Source organism: Glandiceps talaboti, chromosome 8 (assembly GCF_964340395.1).
Source record: "Glandiceps talaboti chromosome 8, keGlaTala1.1, whole genome shotgun sequence".
Taxonomy (NCBI): Eukaryota; Metazoa; Hemichordata; class Enteropneusta; family Spengelidae; genus Glandiceps; species Glandiceps talaboti.
In genome coordinates this window covers 25,998,912-26,017,443 of record NC_135556.1, presented here as the reverse complement: position 1 = coordinate 26,017,443, position 18,532 = coordinate 25,998,912, and the positions used below count along the sequence as shown (strand labels likewise).

At 36.9% G+C, this 18,532-nt stretch overlaps 1 protein-coding gene across 1 annotated transcript; it reads right to left on the bottom strand.

Moving 5' to 3' along the window:
• Positions 1 to 1,421: 1,421 nt before the first annotated feature.
• Positions 1,422 to 16,780, bottom strand: LOC144438513 (polyunsaturated fatty acid 5-lipoxygenase-like). The gene is made up of 13 exons (XM_078127573.1): positions 16,712 to 16,780; positions 10,407 to 10,898; positions 9,953 to 9,997; positions 9,578 to 9,703; positions 8,622 to 8,719; positions 7,545 to 7,677; positions 7,015 to 7,113; positions 5,880 to 6,094; positions 5,068 to 5,327; positions 4,553 to 4,641; positions 3,993 to 4,166; positions 3,450 to 3,613; positions 1,422 to 2,714 (listed from the first exon to the last, which is right to left on the bottom strand). The coding sequence occupies exons 2-13, from the start codon at positions 10,881 to 10,883 to the stop codon at positions 2,600 to 2,602; spliced, it is 1,995 nt and encodes a 664-aa protein (XP_077983699.1). The 5' UTR covers positions 10,884 to 10,898; positions 16,712 to 16,780; the 3' UTR covers positions 1,422 to 2,599.
• Positions 16,781 to 18,532: the final 1,752 nt, after the last annotated feature.

Below are 18,532 nucleotides of genomic sequence, written 5' to 3'. Positions count from 1 at the left end.
TTGCATATCTGTTGTTATGGTGATGTGACTTACAATGAAAGGGTTCGTGACATACGTTGTTGTAGTGTCCAGGATGCACTGCTCATGCTTGTTTAAACTGTTCATGCTTGGGAGAGTACATCCACAAGTCTATCACGACTTCTACTAAATTTATAGCTTTCTAACAAAAGAAGTAAGAAGAATGTCAACATTCTCACACGATCTGGTCACGACACGTTTTGTGAAAGGGTTACAGAAATAGCAAAAAGTGTCGTCATTAACACTCAGTTTTTGACACATCAATCTACTGCCCCAAAGACAAAGAAACATTCTACAGTAAGTTTTTCAAGTTGGGTAGTACTTATTTCTGTGTGTGATGGAGATTTAAGTACTTTGACATTGGACATTCATTCCGTGTAAACCCACGTTACCCCCCCCCCCTCCCCAGTAATTTTCTCTCCTCGAAATACGAAATAACAGGACCATGGTGGGTGCTCGGTGTCTGAATTTCTAAAGTTCGCAAAACAAATTGTTTTATTTAGTCTATTAAAGAATACATTTCTAATGCCTGCATGGATAATGCAAATGATACTTTATTGCCACTCTTTACAATTCCAACTCTGTTTACATTTGTTTGTTTTGTCATGGCAACAAGCTTTTATGGTGTCTTAAAATATATGGTGGCGAAAACAAGCGCAGAAAAATTGCTCCGAAACCTCACATTACCGCTTCTTTTCTAGACTCCAAGTAAGGTTAAGGAAATTGGTATAAGACAATAGACAATCTTAGTATGGCTTATTGAGTTGGTGCTGTTCCTTTCCTTGGCAATGCTGTATGCTTATGAAAACCTTCATCAGTATTGTCTTGTAACAACAACAACAACAACAACAACAACAACAACACGTTTATCTTGTACTGTCCTCTTTCACACGATAAAGGTGGATGTGATCTTTTCAAGTTTCCCATAGGGGCCCAAATGACGACAATGAAAATGTTTTGCTGTTTATTTTATGATAATCATTATCGCTATGTTTTGTTATTAACGTTTGACTTTTATGGACTATTTCAAATGGCTTACATGTGTTCTTCACTCCGATACTAGAGCAGAGTTGGGTGCCAAGTATTCTCTGAGTATTGTCAGTAGTTACACGTATCGATACAAAGTTATCACACGAGCGCGCTGAAATGTACTTGAAATATCTCACCATTATAGAGGGGTATGTGAAATATCTCACCAGTAGAGAGGGGTATGTGAAATATATATATATATATATATATATATATATATATATTGATTTCTATAGATCTGAATACGAGCTATAATGAATACATTTACATGTTAGGACTCTTTATACAGACAGGCAGCCCAAGTTAGTGATAGCGAATATTTTATTGAAAGTACGTGTTTCATTTACTTGTTGGTACATTGTTATGTGAAATTTGCAAACTTTCTTTTATGCTTAAAATGTCTAGAAATGTGGCTTACAGAGGAAGTCATAAAATAAAGTACATACAAATCAGAGAGAGTTGTGGGTAAATCCATGTACACTGGGATCCCATATGCTGACAATGAGGGGCTATTCACGTCTATGGGCTAAGCATGAGTCTTTCTACCTCTGAGCAACCCATTTATTGAAATATTTTAGTATGTCTCATTCTTTCTAATTATGTTTTGATTGCTCAAAAACCGCTCTAATTCTTGTATGAGTAATAGTAATAAACTGTGTTTCTTAAACTGAATAAACACTCCTCTATCCCTGTAGTTTTATTGAATTCTGTAGGCATGAGACCATGACGTCAACCATCGAGATGCAAGGTTATTTACGTCCAGAGCACACATATGCTAGAGGCCTGGCCTCGAAGAGTCAACTAGTATGGATATATGGGTCTCTGTATCAACGTTGGCGAATTCCAATAACTGTTAACATTCAATGATTCGATAAAAGGACGGACGCATGACACGCATGAACATCATGATTCGTTAAAATTCTGGATAAATACAATTATCAGTTTAAACTTTTTTTTATTCTTCTTCCAGTGAGATCGAAATAATGTAACAACAATTCTCTGTCTGGCATAGCAACGCTGCCATACCCAACTACATGTAATAAAGTAATGAATCAGAACACATCGCACACTTTAGATTGCCATCACTGGCAACAGTTGTCATAAACAAGATATAGAAATTGTTGAAAAGATGTCATATTCTAGCATGTTAATGTTCATAATCTACAACACCAATGGTGTTCTCGTTGACAAAGTAATAATCCAATAATTTCTTTCGTAACCTCAATACTGTCACACATATACCAATCGACAGCCTGGCAAATTCACCTTCAGCGGTTTTTTACTTATTCTCTTCCTTAAAAACAAAAACAATTTATAAATGTTTTCAGATGTATGTTTTCTTTGTAAGGTATAACATATCAATGTTGATATTAAGAATAGACAAACGATTAATAAAAATTAAGTCATGTGTAAGCGAAGTTTGAATAAACTCACAATCTTATAAAAAGTCAGATGGCTAAAACATGAATCTAACTTTAATAACACACTCCTCCCCATATACAATGAAGTCTGATTTGACTTTCAGAGTAAACTAGAAAATGACGTCACATTTCTATATGGAGATTGCATTTGGCAGCACAGATGGATGTAGGTATTGATAGGAAACAATTCTTTTCTTGTTTCGTTCATCAATTGTTTCTCCGACTTTCTTCAGGTCTTCCTGGAACCTGAAAGAGGAATAACATAGTCAAAGAATGTTTGAAAGACAATTGTTAAAATGATGAGAGTAATTGTAAATTATATAAACAGTCACCATGACCTGGATACATGTGATCAGATTAACTGTTCTAAGACCGCTTTACCAGAGATGATGTATATACATGTATTCCAATGTCTTCTTACTAAAGAACCATTCCTTTAATTACCAGAATTAACAAGATCTCCTTAACGATTTCGGTGACATTATTTTTGTTTGATTTCTATGACATTATTTTTGTTTGGTGCACCGAGAAATTGCTAGAGATTTAGAGATTGCAAGAAATCTAGAAAATTGCACTTAGATAAACCTGTCATCAATATAGTCTAAGTGTATTCTACTCATCTCAAGGTATATTTGTACACTGTAAATTTTCTTTGCTGGAATACACAAGGGTTGCTACACTATTAAACTGATTTTAAACTTTATTTCGTATGTAAATGTTTTTGATTGTTTGTGCTTCGTTGAAACGTGGCTAAATCCAGGCCACAAGTCTGAAACAGGCAGGTTTACAAGTTTACACTGTGCACACTAAAATTCTAGCAAAACCGGCCATAACTCATTGACACAAACATGTCATCAATATACTAGGATGAGTGTGTAATATTCACCCCAACGTACAACTCAACAGGGGTACGATATTTGGTGACTTTTACAATCTATTCAGCTGTGTCTTAAATTATTCGATAATGATACTTTCACTTACTCCTTGATTGCTGATTGGCTGATACTGTCACTTTGATACAATTTATCAAAGTATCCCAATTTCTCTGTTCCGAAAAGACTCAGTGATTGGGCCATCACCATAATCTTCAGTTGTGTTGATTTGTCTGGTAAATATGCCAACACGTCTTTCTCAGTTAACGGAGTCTGTGAATGAAACAATTTGAGGCGGTGGCAATTATTTCGCAAACTCTCGTGCTGTTTCCTTCACTCAATGCCAATACAAGTTTGTTTATTTATTTCATGATTGTGTTGATAAAACAAAAAAGTACCAAAGACAATATGAACAATTTCATACACAATTATTCCGAAATTTTTGTTTTCGTCAGAATCTTCTTCAACAAAATTTACCGTTTAGGTGTGTTTTCGTTTTGTGGAATTACACCTGTGAGTCTACATTCTTAACACAATTTCTTTTATATCATACTTTGTATTGCTTTCATTACTGAGCCATTTCAGTTACATAATTATAATCGTGTTGATAGCAATACTAGTACTCAATTGGTAGTCAAATGGCCAAACTTGCCTTGTTCTTTGGTGGAATCCCTCGTAGATACATTGGGCTCTTCAGAGGGTCAGCATATTGGTCATATTGGTTGAAGTTTACAGCTCCGTGGGTTACACTGCTAGTAAATATGACACACGTGATAACTTGTATCACATCATCAGTCGTTGAGAAGTGTCCATTTCCTGGCATACCCTAGAGTAAAAGTAATGAAAGAGATTGAGAAGGAGAGAAACGGTTAGAGAGAGAGAGAGAGAGAGAGAGAGAGAGAGAGAGAGAGAGAGAGAGAGAGAGAGAGAGAGAGAGAGAGAGAGAGAGAGAGAGAGAGAGAGAGAGGGGGGAGGGAGAGGGACGGACAGACAGACAGACAGAGTCAGTCAGACAGACAGACAGACAGACGGACAGACGGACGGACGGACGGACGGACGGACGGACGGACGGACGGACGGACGGACGGACAGACAGACAGACAGACAGACAGACAGACAGACAGACAGACAGACAGACAGACAGACAGACAGACAGACAGACAGACAGACAGACAGATGCCATGTGTAATCGTAAAAAAGTTACCGTCATACCTGAATGCCAAATCCCTGTGGTTGAGGGGCAGCCAGTTCTTCACCCCATGACTGCAACTCAAAATCACCGTTCAGCTTTTCAGAGTCATCTAATTTGGTAAAAACGAAACAAGGGTGAAAACGAAATCAGAATGTCTTCCCAAACGATTAAAATAGTTGCACAGAGAGAAATTGAGGGAGGGTCACGCGTTAGCACAACGAGCGGGTTCACATTTTAACTGGATCTGATTTCTCCCAATTCCCCCCTCACCCCACCCAACCCCCTAACCCCCAGCCCCGTTGTAATTACAGACGTAACGCCGACTGTCCTTTTGTCGAATGCATGTCACGAAGTACACGTATAGTCTCCCTATGTAGACTGGGTGATTTATCATTATGTACACTTTAAATCACTCCTTACAAACGTCTTCGGTTGATAGGAGCGTCAACAAACTGGACTCAATTTACTACTAGTCGCCAACAAGTCAACAATGACGGAATAAATCGGAATTTATCACTCAAGCACAAGTACTTACCATAATGGGCATTCACAATTTTAGAAACGTAAGCATTTATGGCGTTGTAGGTCAACAGAGCATCATCACGGTAGTAGTAGTTCGGTAACACATTCGGGTCATCCACTCCACGATGCTTCAGTTCGTTAGGAAGCGTTCCTTGTACATCTAATCGCCAATTTTTCCACTTCCGACGCATTAGTTCAAGGGCACCGTCTCTGCCTATGCTTGTTATATCGTCGAACCAACCACCGGGATCCATAAGAATAGGTAGACCACCACTGAATGAAACAACGAACGAATAAAGTATGCGATTTAGCTATGGTGAGATGTTGTCGATATAAAGATAAACCAGCACTTTGATTCTCTACTTACAGGAGTAATCGATTTCCAAATATGCCAAGATGTTTATTATCATTTCAATATAGCAGTCAACTTTTTATAGACATTATTTATAATCCTAATAACTGTCCCTCCTACAAACTAGTGAATGGTGTGCAAGAATTGTAAAGGCTTTAAAGAGAACCCGAGCACAGTTCAATAAAAAACACCTGCTGTGTTGAACAGAACCCGTATGTTCAATAGATCTAGAACTGGTCCCATTTCCAAGAGTCAACGAGGTACATTCATGCATGCACTTCTCACCATTACTTTGTATTTGAACCATGTTTTATTAAGGTCTTTGTCTGTTAATAGGTAATAAGGATATATATGTTGAGAAACACCTCCCTTTGTGTATTATATTTAAAGCAATATTCAGTCATTAAAAATTAGTCAAAAATTAAAATAAAAAACTATTAATTAGAACAGACAATAGTATCAATATAACTCACCTGTTGATTGCCAACAGAAACTGAAAGTGGGCAGCCATAAGTCTGAACATAGGATGAGACTGTGACAACTGTCGATGTGCTGCCAAAGCAAAACTCTCCATCACTAGATGAGTGTACAGCAGATGGGATATAGCTTCGTGGTCCTGTGCATCAGCATTGTTGAAAAACAACTTGGCCACCAACCATGTATATTTAGGATCACTTGGCATGAAGACCTAAAACAAAGAATTATTAAATAATTTTGAATCAAAATTGCAAAAGCTACTCAACTGTGAATTGAGAAATTCACCAAAGCAGCTCTATATAAGTAAGATCTATATATCAATATATGAGATATTTTTTACACTGTATTTTATTATAGCATTTGATTGACTAGGCAAATACACTGGTGGTGTGGTAGTAGAGAGCAGAATACCTGATGTTAAAACTGATTGAACTGATTGAACTGATTGATTGATTGATTGATTGATTGATTGATTGATTGATTGATTGATTGATTGATTGATTGATTGCTTGCTTGCTTGCTTGCTTGCTTGCTTGCTTGATTGGAGTGAGGGAGTGGGTGGGTGGGTGAGTGAGTGAGTGAGTGAGTGAGTGAGTGAGTGAGTGAGTGAGTGAGTGAGTGAATGAGTGAGTGAGTGAGTGAATGAGTGAATGAGTGAGTGAGTGAGTGAGTGAGTGAGTGAGTGAGTGGGTGAGTGAGTGGGTGATGGTAGTAGACAGAGCAGAATACCTGATAAACTCATTCTTTCATTGATTGGTATATTCATTTATTGACTTATTGGGTTTTGTATGTAGAGTAATAAACAACTTTATGCATCAACATAACATGATTATATCTACCGGATTATCTTCACTCTTCGGCTGGAATAGTTGAATAGCCACGTATTCAAAGGTGTCTTGTTTGTTTGATTGACTGACTGACTGACTGACTAACTAACTAACATATTTATTAATTGATTGACTGATACGTTCCATCCATCCAGTCTTCCTTCTTTCCATCTTCATTCATCAATCAATCAATCAGTCAATCAATCAATCAATCAATCATTAGATTTTAGGCTAGCAAGCGATACTAATTCTAAGCATTAACGTGACATATATACTAGTAAACAATATTATTGATTATATCTACCGGATTATCTTCCCTCTTCTGCTGGAATAGTTGAATCGCCACAGGAATTAAGGTATTTTCCTTTGTCCGAAAGAACAAAGCAATCGGTGCACAGACAACCTACGTAAACAATTGAGACACATCCCGGGTATGATATATTTCTGAGAAAGTAATATTATACTGCAACTGCAGAAAAACAATATATTTACGAACTATGACATGAAGGTATGGACATTTGTGGCTTCCCTTTGTCATTCATCATGTGTTTTAAAGAAGAATTTGACATTCTTGATGAAATATTGCACTCGGAACGGTGAGTGTCGAAAATTGACAAATTTGGTTCTTTGTATGCCATTTCGACTATCAAACTTGGTGCGTCTCAAGAATTCAAGTACGGCATACACCAAGACGAAGTTGGCATAGAAACAATCATTAATGCATTAAGTATGTCAGGACTTCACCCGATCCAGAACCATTCATTGTCAACGGTGATTCTGAATACAATACGAGAACAACGGCCAAAGGAATAGATTTGATTTTAAGAGTCTCACCGTTTCTGGTTTAGCCTGGGGCAAATCTTCTAAATCTTCATGGTCCACAATAAACAATCGTTTTTGTGAGATAGCTTCATTGAGTGACAGATTTTCCATCAATGGTTGTATTTTACTATCTTCAACAGCAAATCTGTAAGTAAATGTAATATTTAATAGAATAATTCATATGATATAAAAATATGGCAAGACAATACCCGTTGCAACAATTTAAAACATCGAAACTTTACCCATTCAATTCCTTTGACACTGGGATACAAAATGAATGCAAATCTTCAATTGCCAACGACATCTAAAAGTCTGCTGTGATGCCCGGCTATCGCCAATATATGCAATTCGTGGACGAAAAAACAAGTGATAACAAGATGAGGGCTCACCGTGCGTGAGCATTTTTCTACAGTTTTCAAATGCTTTTGTATGATTTGAAGGGAATAATAATTTAGCCCCCCCCCCCCCTAAAATACCCAAAAGTGTTACAAGCCTCACATCGGAAAGTTTCTTGTTGATTCAGTAAAAAAGTTCCAATTCTCTCAATTCTCTGTGAAAGAGATTTTAGTTTCTCAAGTTTTGTCGAAGCCATTGCAATCGAATGGACATCGGACATGTACATGTTTAAAAATCTAGTTGTACTTGCATTACGACGATGTTATTTACTTATTGTTACTCATATACACATTGTTAGAAGTCCAGTCCTAGAATTAATGTAGGCCATTGTTCTCTCTCCGGGTTTTAGCTATTATTATTGACAAATTATATCCACATTCACAAGTTTGATATATCATTGTGATTTACAATGGTTGTAAGTAGAGGGGATTTTATGTTAACCTGTGAATGTTTTATTTTCTGTTGTTGTTTTCACTGATAACTCATATCCATCAACCAATAACACGTAACATTATCTGTCATAAGAGTGATTTTGCTTCTGTGATCTTTCAAAATTTATTTATATGCTATTGTCTTTGTACCATGAATGTCAAATTTCCTTCCAATCTATTGAATGCATTCATTCTAGACTTGTTAACCAATTTGCCTATGCTCTCCAGTTACTTATCAATCTGAAACAACATGCCATCTTACTTGTCTGGGATATCAGAACATAGCTTGATTTGTATAGGATTGCATCCCATGAGTCTCTGCGCTCCAAAGTACCATTCCTCCTTCCATACGTCTGGGTTCTAATATTAAATGAAATAAGGGCGTTGTCAGGTTTAAAAGTCGTTTTTAAAATACCGTAGAATATTTGTTTGCAATATGACACACACACACACACACACACACACACACACACACACACACTCGCGCGCGCACGTTCGTACGTACGTACACACACACACACGTACGTGTACGTACGTACGTACATACATACATACATACATACATACATACATACATACATACATACATACGTACATACGTACGTACGTACGTACGTACGTACGTACGTACGTACGTACGAACATACATACATACATACATACATACATACATACATACATACATACACACATACACACATACATACATACATACATACATACATACATGCATACATGCATACATGCATACATGCATACATACATACATACATACATACATACATACATACATACATACATACATGCATACATGCATACATACATACATACATACACACACATGCATACATACATACATACATACATACATACATACATACATACATACATACACACGTACATACGTACATACATACATACGTACATACATACATACGTACATACGTACATACATACATACATACATACATACATACATACGTACATACGTACATACGTACATACGTACATACACACATACACACATACATACACACATACACACATACATACATACATACATACATACATACATACATACATACATACATACATACATACATACATACATACATACATACATACATACATACATACATACATACATACATAGTAGTATTTGAAAGGAAACTCATATTACTATTGAGTTGTAACAGAGAATGGTTAGCATTTACATACTATTGGCATCTTCAGACTTCCACCATAAATGTTCTTTATGTCGCCTAGACTCTTCCATTCACATGATATCAGCGATATCAACATCTTAGACAGTTCGCCTTTGACCCCAACCATCAATCTTTCACTCTGTAATATAAGAGTAATTTGTTATTGAAATGTATTTTTACTGCAAACAAATTCAATGTTAATATGAGATATTTCATTCATTTGACACTTGGTGATAACAAAGCATACTTTTCTTACAAAGCTTACTGATATAGTATTTTATTTAAATTAAAAATTAGTTGGCATCATCTTGCGTGATTACTGCTTATACGTAGGTAATGATTATGTTCTGAACTTAATCTCAGTATATAAAATATTGTAAATACCTACTTCATATGGCACTGTGAATTCATCGGATTTTGGCAGATTTATAACCTAGAGAGAGAGAGACAGACAGACAGACAGACAGACAGACAGACAGACAGACAGACAGACAAAAACTAGTTAATATATTCAGTAATTCAAATGACATACCATTATAATGGAGTAGTTTCTTATCGCGTCTTCATAGCATTCCAAGTTGTTGGAGTGTTTGATTAGAACTGCTTGAAGTTATGAAATGTTAACATAACGAAATGCCAATATATATCTTGTCACGTCAGTATTCCATGAATAGAGGGAAATTACCCTGACATCACCAGTATTTTCACTATTAAAAGGTTACCAAACATGTCTTTCTCTTTTAATACAGAGTCTAGACGTGGTGGCATTGTATCCATCATAATGTATGAATATGATTATTAAATGAACCCATATGTCAAAAAAGTCGAAGTTATACACTCACTGTTGAAGGAAGGCCATCAGTAGGTGTCGCAAACTGATAGAGTACTTTCTTTCTATCGAGTTCTCTTCTCCTTTCTTCTGCATTGGGAGCAAACTGAGGAAGGCAGCTGTCGTTTCGATACACAACGAAATGCTTGGAGTCAATCCATCGCTGCATTGGGAACGCACACACGTCTTTTCCTTTCTTACCGGCCACTTTGAGGTAATCGACATACCATTTATCACCAAGCCATGTATCACACCACACTTCAGTTTTAGTGACAGGGCCAAAATTTGCCGGGATTTTTACAGGGTATGTATCGATGTCGCCTCTTTTAAAGTCATTGTGAAGTGTTTTGTTCGGGGTAACGACTTCACTTTTGTCATCATTTTCGTTGAAAAAAATTAAATGAACAGAGGAATTGGTACCAGCGCCTTGTAATTCACCTGTTCTGATGGAAATGTAACGGAGCTGATGATGACTGCCACCAGAACCCATATCGATGTGTGTATTCTAAACCAAAGCATAATAATATAAATGTATTGTTTCCTTATGTCAGTCCAGGCATTGCATAGTGTGTGCGTGCGTGCGTGCGCGCGCGTGTTATGTGATGTTGTCTGATGTGATGTGATGAGTGTTAGTGATGTGATGTGATGTGATGTGATGTGATGTGATGTGGTCTCATGTAGTATGTGTGTGTGTGCGCGCGCGCGTGTGTGTGTGCGTGCGTGCGTGCGTGCGTGGAAGTATACATAAAATCAAACTTGAAGCCACAAGGCAAATAGCCATCGTTGATGTTACATGTAGTTACAAATATATAGTTAGGGAATTGTTCAAGGCAAAGTTACAGGAGTAAAGTTACCTTGGTGTTACCCTCGTGAGAAACGATTTTTTACACACATTCAGACAAATGCAAGGAAACAATTATACAAGTGCCGCGTACCGTGACAGTGGGGATGTATAGAAGTAGACAAGTTACCAAGTACAAAGAAAATAATACTTAAAACCACAAGTAAAGTAGACATCGTTGATGTTATATATATATATACAGTGTATATAGTTAGGAAATTGTTCACAGCAAAATTATTGGATTGGGGAAGGATAAATACAAGAATAAAGTAGAAAATAATTTTAAAAGTAATGATATGAAGAAAGTATGGGAAAGACTGAAAATTATGAGTGGTTACTCCAACGGTAGCAAAACACCAATGCTACAGGACAATTCAACAACCCGTGCAAACGAACCAAATGCATTCTATAGCGGGTTTGATTGCCATGATTTCTCTATCGATCATACACGGATCAGGAATGAACTGAGCGCGACGTCCTCAAATGTCACCGATAGTTAACGTCTCTCGACCGACGAGGACTCTGAGGTGCGTCGGGTGCTCCGGCACAGTGTGCTCCCAACAAAGCGTCGGGGCCTGATAATGTTACGCCCCATCATGTTCTGAAGTCTTGCGCTGATCAACTTGCTCGTATTCTGTCTGTCATATTCAATTTGTGTTTTAGGCATGACTTAGTTCCGATGTCATGGAAAACTTCTAATATTGTTCCTGTCCCAAAGAAAGCTGGGATATTATCAATAACCGATCTTAGAGCATTTGCGTTGACGTCAGCCGTTATGAAAGTCTGTGAACGAGTGGTTTTAAATAAGTTAACAGTTTTAGTCTCTGATTTTATAGACCCATTACAGTTTGCTTATCGTAAGAACAGGGGTATAGAGGATGCAATGTTACATGTTTTAAATAATGCATATTCTCATTTAGAAAAATCTGGAAGTTCAATCAGATTAATGTTCTTCGAGTTTCAAGTGCTTTTAACACAATACAGCCACATCTGGTGTATTGTTCAGAAACTTTTAGTGATGAACTTGTCACCTTCAACTGTACATTGGATTTTTTAAATTATTTTACTAATATACCACAGATGGTGTCTTTAAATGGTAAAAAATCTGACGTAGCGTATACTAATACAGGTGCGCTCCAAGGCACTGTTTTAGCACCCTTCCTTTTCACACTTTATACTGCCAGCTGCCGGAATTCTGACATCTCGTGTCCATTGGTCAAATTTGCAGATGATACAGCAATGGTTGGGAAGATCAGCAACGACGATGATTCGATTTATTTAGATGAGAGTGAGAGATTTACTGACTGGGTGTGATGATAATTATCTGTATCTTAATGTTGTAAAGACCAAAGAACTATGTACTGATATCAGTGTGACTTTGCGCCTGTCCATATCAAAGACTCATAGACAGAGTGAACGAATATAAATACCTGGGCATCAAGCTTGATAGTAAACTAAAATGGGTTGAGAATACCAACTTCATTATTAAGAATGCTAACACTCATCTGCACTGCCTAAGAAAACTAAGTTTTAGTCACGATCTTTTAGGAGCATTTCAAATGCAGTTGTTTGCAATGCGCTCACCTTTGGTATTGTTTGTTGGGGAGGTAACCTGTCCCAACATGAGATGGGAAGACTAAACAAGATTATCAAAAAGGGTAGCCAAATTATCGGTAAACAAGGTGAAAGTGTAGATTCTATCTATAGCAAACGCATAACGTCGAAGGCTCATAGTGTTCTGAAAGACCCTTCCCATCCACTCTATGCAGAATTCTACGACTGTCGTATTTCAAGGTGTGGTAGATACCATGCTCCAGTAGCTAAAACTAATCGTTTTAAATCGTATTTCGTCCCATCCGCTATCTCAGTTCTTAACAGCAATCATTGTCGCTCTTTTTAGTACTGTGCTGTTGTTTTTAGTATGTGCTGTTGTTTTTAGTATGTTGTATAATATATGGAATGCTATCTTTTGTATTGCTTTTATTTCTGTTTTACCTGCAAGAACTGTCGTTTTAATTTCCCCTCGTGGGATGAATAAAGTAATTCTGATTCTGATTCTGATTCTGATTCTGATTACTAAATGTAAACCACATCAACATTCCTCTGTCACTGTCATTTGTTTGTGTAAACGAAGTCAGAAAGTCCATGTGATAACGGAATGGTGTCAACAAATTCTACTTAATATTTATTACAATGAAAGACGCCATTTTAGTATCCGCTCATGCATGGCATTGTATATAAACTGTTCATGCTTGGAAGAGTCTATGCAGAAAGAGACTTCATATATCATTACTTCTACTGAATTTATAGGTCTCTAGAAGTACTTTGACCACACAGTGACATGATGTGGTCACGATACATTCACACTGATTAGTGAAAGGGTTACAGGACTAACAAACGTGCCGTCATTAACACTCACAGTGTTAGATACATCAATTTACAGCCCCAAACATAATATAGTAAGCCGAGGTAAGTAAGAAATAAAAACTTTTCAGAAATTTAAAGTTGGGTAGTACTGATTTTTGTGTCTGGTGTAAACCAACGTCACCCCTCCCAATGTTTTTCTATACTCTAAATTCTTCACGCAGAGCATTATAAATCTACGAAATAATAGGATCCAAAGAGAAACAAACCTATTACCATGAAGCTAAGCGATAAATACTTTTCAAATTTTAAAAGCACTGTTGCTCGTAATCTTGTATATGAGGACATGTTTAATCGACAATTGATGACTGTGTGCCTCATTTGCCCCCCCCCCCCCCCGACAACCCAATGCTATTCTAATGCACAGGGGCGTGTATTATTGCTTAGATTTCCGTTTTCTTAGGAAAATATCATACGAATCTTGCTGCTACAAATGTATCGACCTATAGTACTACGTATACTATAAATATATACAGGTAGGAATATATATTCAAAAGGTTGTTATATTTAGTCTGTAGACCTGGAAAACAACAATCTATGCAATATTACACGCCCCTGTGTTCTAATGTGGTTGGTATACTCAGACCTTTCACGAAATTGAATGACCATGATACTGTTGTGAAACAATTTAAATTATGAAGTAAACAAGACCAATTTCAGTGGTGTTTCCGTCAACGCGTTCCTATCTAATGATATTCATCTCCAATTACATGTACATGTAATATTCCCCACCGATACCCGGAGCGCAAAACGACAATTACGAAAATGCACAAAAGGAGGCAATCTGGAAACTTCGGAGAGAGTTCAACAGAACAATGTAGCAGGCTCAACACAAGAGTTAGGAGGTCACTGTATCCCACGATTCAAACCTATAAACAATGCGTTTGCATACTGTATCTGTTTTCTTTTGTGGTGTGACTTACAATGACTTCGTGACAGACGCTGTTGGAGTGTCCAGCACGGACTGTTCATGCTTGTATAAACTGTTCATCCTTGGGAGAGTATATGCACAAAGTCTATCACAACGTTAACCTCTACTAAATGTATAGGTCTCTAACAAAAGAAGTAAAGAAAATTGTCGACCTTCTAACACGATCTGGTGACGACACAATCACATCGATTTGTGAAAGGTTACAGATAAAAAGTGTCGTCTTAACACTCAGTTTTGGATATACCAATGTACGGCCAAAACGATAAGATAGTAAGGCTAGGTAAGTATAGTTTCAGACATTTAAAGTTGGGTAGTACTTCTGTGTCTGGTGGAGATTTAAGCACTCTGACATTGAACCTTTATTCCATGTAAACCTACGTTAACTCCCACAGTAATTTAAATCTATGAAATAATGGGACCATGGTGCTGGTGTTGGAATTTGTAAAAGTTCGCCAAACGAATTGTTTTATTTAGAATGCCTATAATAGAGATCAATAAACAAAACTTGCATTCCCAAAGAGAAACAAAACTATTACCGTGAAGCTAGGCGATAAATACTTTTCAAATCTTAAAAGCACGGTTGCTATTAGTAATCTTGTATATGAGGACATGTTTAATTGATAATTGATCACTGTACATCTCAACCCCTTCCCCCACACCGCACACAAACACGTTCTTCTAATGTGGCCGGTATATTCAAAGCATTTGAAATATAACAAAATGGATGTTGTAAAACAACTTGGATTGTGAAGTTGTACAAGGAGAAGATGGTAGTTTGACAGCTCTCAAAGCCATTTTCTTTCAACAAAAATTATTACAAGTTTTTCTTTTGAGTTCCCTCAAACTATATCTATTAGTAATAGTTGTGGTATGGGTTTTACAAGTCTCTTTTCCGGTTTTCGCTCACACAACATTACAGACATTTGACCCATACGTGTGCCGTCAAATTCACCAAAGCTGGACTGAGACACTATCAGTTAGTACTTCGTTGTATATCAAACTGAAATGGCTTATATTTTAAGTAAGCAAATTAACAAGTCACAGTTTAATAAAGATTCACAAAGTCTCCATTTTCCATTAGCGTCCCGATCCCAACAACGTATCATATTGACAAAGCGGACATTACTGCTTAATGATTACTGATAACACTTCAGCAGCAGTACAGACAAGACGTTGGTACATGGTTATCACCCGCTGCACGACTTTAATACTAGCTCCGGTAGAGGAGTGCCCAACCTGTACATGTCAAACACTGAGTCAACTAAAGGATGTAAGTGTACGGTATTGTTGGCAAGACCCAATATAATAGACAATATAAAGTTAGTATAATAACATTTCACTGTAACGACTCAGATAAAGTAGTCTATACAGTTTTACCATTTACACATCAACTCACATCCTGACTACAGATAAAAGAAATAAATAATAGTCCCCAATGGTGAAAACTGCAAAAAATACTCTCCCTTCTAAATTAGTTTTACTATTCCAACATTTTTTGTTTCTTGTTATTGTCGCTCCATGGTTACGAAGTCATAGATGGATTACGTAGGTATTAGAAGTTAGTTAAATCCATTATACACGGTAGAGTGGAGATGATATACTTTCTAATGTCCTCGTGTATAAGGTAAATGATAATTTATTGCCACTCTTTACAATTCCAACTTTGTTTATATTTGTTTGTTTCGTCATGGCAACAAGCTTTTATGTTGATTCAAAATATATGGTGTCGAAAACAAGCGCAGAAATATTGCTCCGAAACCTCACATTACCGCTTCTTTTCTAGACTCCAAGTAAGGTTATGGAAATTGGTATAAGACAATAGACAATCTCAGTATGGCTTATTGAGTTGGTGCTGTTCCTTTCCTTGGCAATGCTATATGCTTATGAAAACCTTCATCAGTATTGTCTTGTAACAATAACACGTTTACCTTGTACTGTCATCTTTCACACGATAAAGGTGGGTGTGATCTTTTCAAGTTTCCCATACGGGCCCAAATGACGACAATGAAAATGTTTTACTGTTAATTTTATGTTAAAATTATTATTGCTATGATTTGTTCTTAATAACTACAGTATACTGTATGACTTTAAAGTATACGATGGACTATTTCAAATGGCTTACCTGTGTTCTTCACTTCTATACCAGAGCAGAGTCGGGTACCAAATATTCTCTCGAACATATGCAAAAATGTGATTAGTGTCTGACTCAGTAGTTATGGGTATCGACACAAGGTTAATCACATGAGGGCGCTGAAATGAACGTATTAGCCTAAATGGACAGGTACACAATTTAACCACAACTCTCTGTTTTAGACTCTCTGACATTACCTCACTGAAGCCATGAAGCGTGGAAATATGTCACTGGCGAGTTTCTGAATACCCATTGGTTCAGATATAAGCTCTCTTATTAACTATTGGGAGATCGTTATTTTATCATTTTTTAAACAGACCAAATGTATTGCTTTCTCTAGATCTGAATAGCTATAATGAAAACATTTACGTGTTCGAAGTCTGTATACAGACTGACAGTCCAAGTTAGTGATAGTATTTTATTGAATGTATGTTTCATTTACGTGTGTGCATACTCACGTGTAATTGTTATGCTTTAAATGTAATTAAAGAATTATTAAAATTCGGCTTATAGGGGAAGTCATAAAATAAAGAACACCCAAGCATGCAAATCAGAGAGAGTTATGGGTAAAATAATGTGCAGTGGCGATGAGGGTCTTCTCACATCTATGGGCTGAGCATGGTCCCTGTAATTTTAATGAATTCTGTTTTCTGATTCCTTTCTAAATTAAAACACCATTGTGATAAGTACAACTGAAGGTAAATATTAGTAAAAACCAAGATTGTGATGTTTAGCAATGGAAGGGTATTAGAAAATTATGGATCTACGGACAACAAACAGTTTAAACTGCAGACAAGACGTGCGGCAGCATTCTGAACTCTTTTCAATTTATCTATAAGGTGTTTAGGGCAACCAGAAAGGAGACAGTTACAACAGTCTCAGGGAGACAGAACAACTGCAGAGACACAAGGGTTTGAGTAGCTTGTGGAGTGAGGAAGTGACGAATAGAGCTGACCTGTCTGAGTTGAATGTAAGAATGGATGTATGATACTTGAAAATATATTGTTTAACCATAGACAGTGGAGGGGTCTATGGTTTAACAGGGTAAACTTAACGTCGGATAGTACTGTTAGTGAGACTTCGACCAAGTACGAGAGTTCAATTAAGAGAACGTTAACTTTTGCTTTATTTTTTATTTTCATTCTTCCCTTGATCTTTCCGTGTTATTCTTTTCATGATTCCCTACACATCGATTTTCAAGTTCTGGAAAATTGTCGTAAAGTGTCTGACATCACTACGATTCGTTTGATCAGAGAGGATTAACTGTGTTAATACCTGGACTTAATTCATTGAAAGTGATCCTAGGCTAATTACTATTGGACAAAACTATGAACAAGTCGCCTCATGTGCTACAGTCACATAGCTATGTTATAGTATCTGTAGTGCCGTAGTAGACATACCGAGCGATTTCACCAAATGTGTTGTTCATCGTTTTGATATCTTCTGCGTCATACTCGGTGCCATGGTAACTATATGCTAATTGGATGACGTACAAGTGAGACCAGTCAGGTTTACACCCTTGTTTCCATAGTCGGCCCATATCCCACCAGTCGGACCACTCAGGTCTTGATAGACGAATCGGCTCAATATGTATTACATCAATATTTTCACCAGCAATATCATACGGGATGATTTTAGAGTTTAAGTATATGTTATTTTCATCGTAAGATTCGTAAGAATCTCGATACAATTGCATGAATAATGATTTTGGTGCGGACAACATAACCCCGTTGTTAAGACCCAATATGTCTAATCCAGTCGTGCATTGGTGTCTGCGTAATGGATTCAAGTTTTTAACAATTATAGAATCGG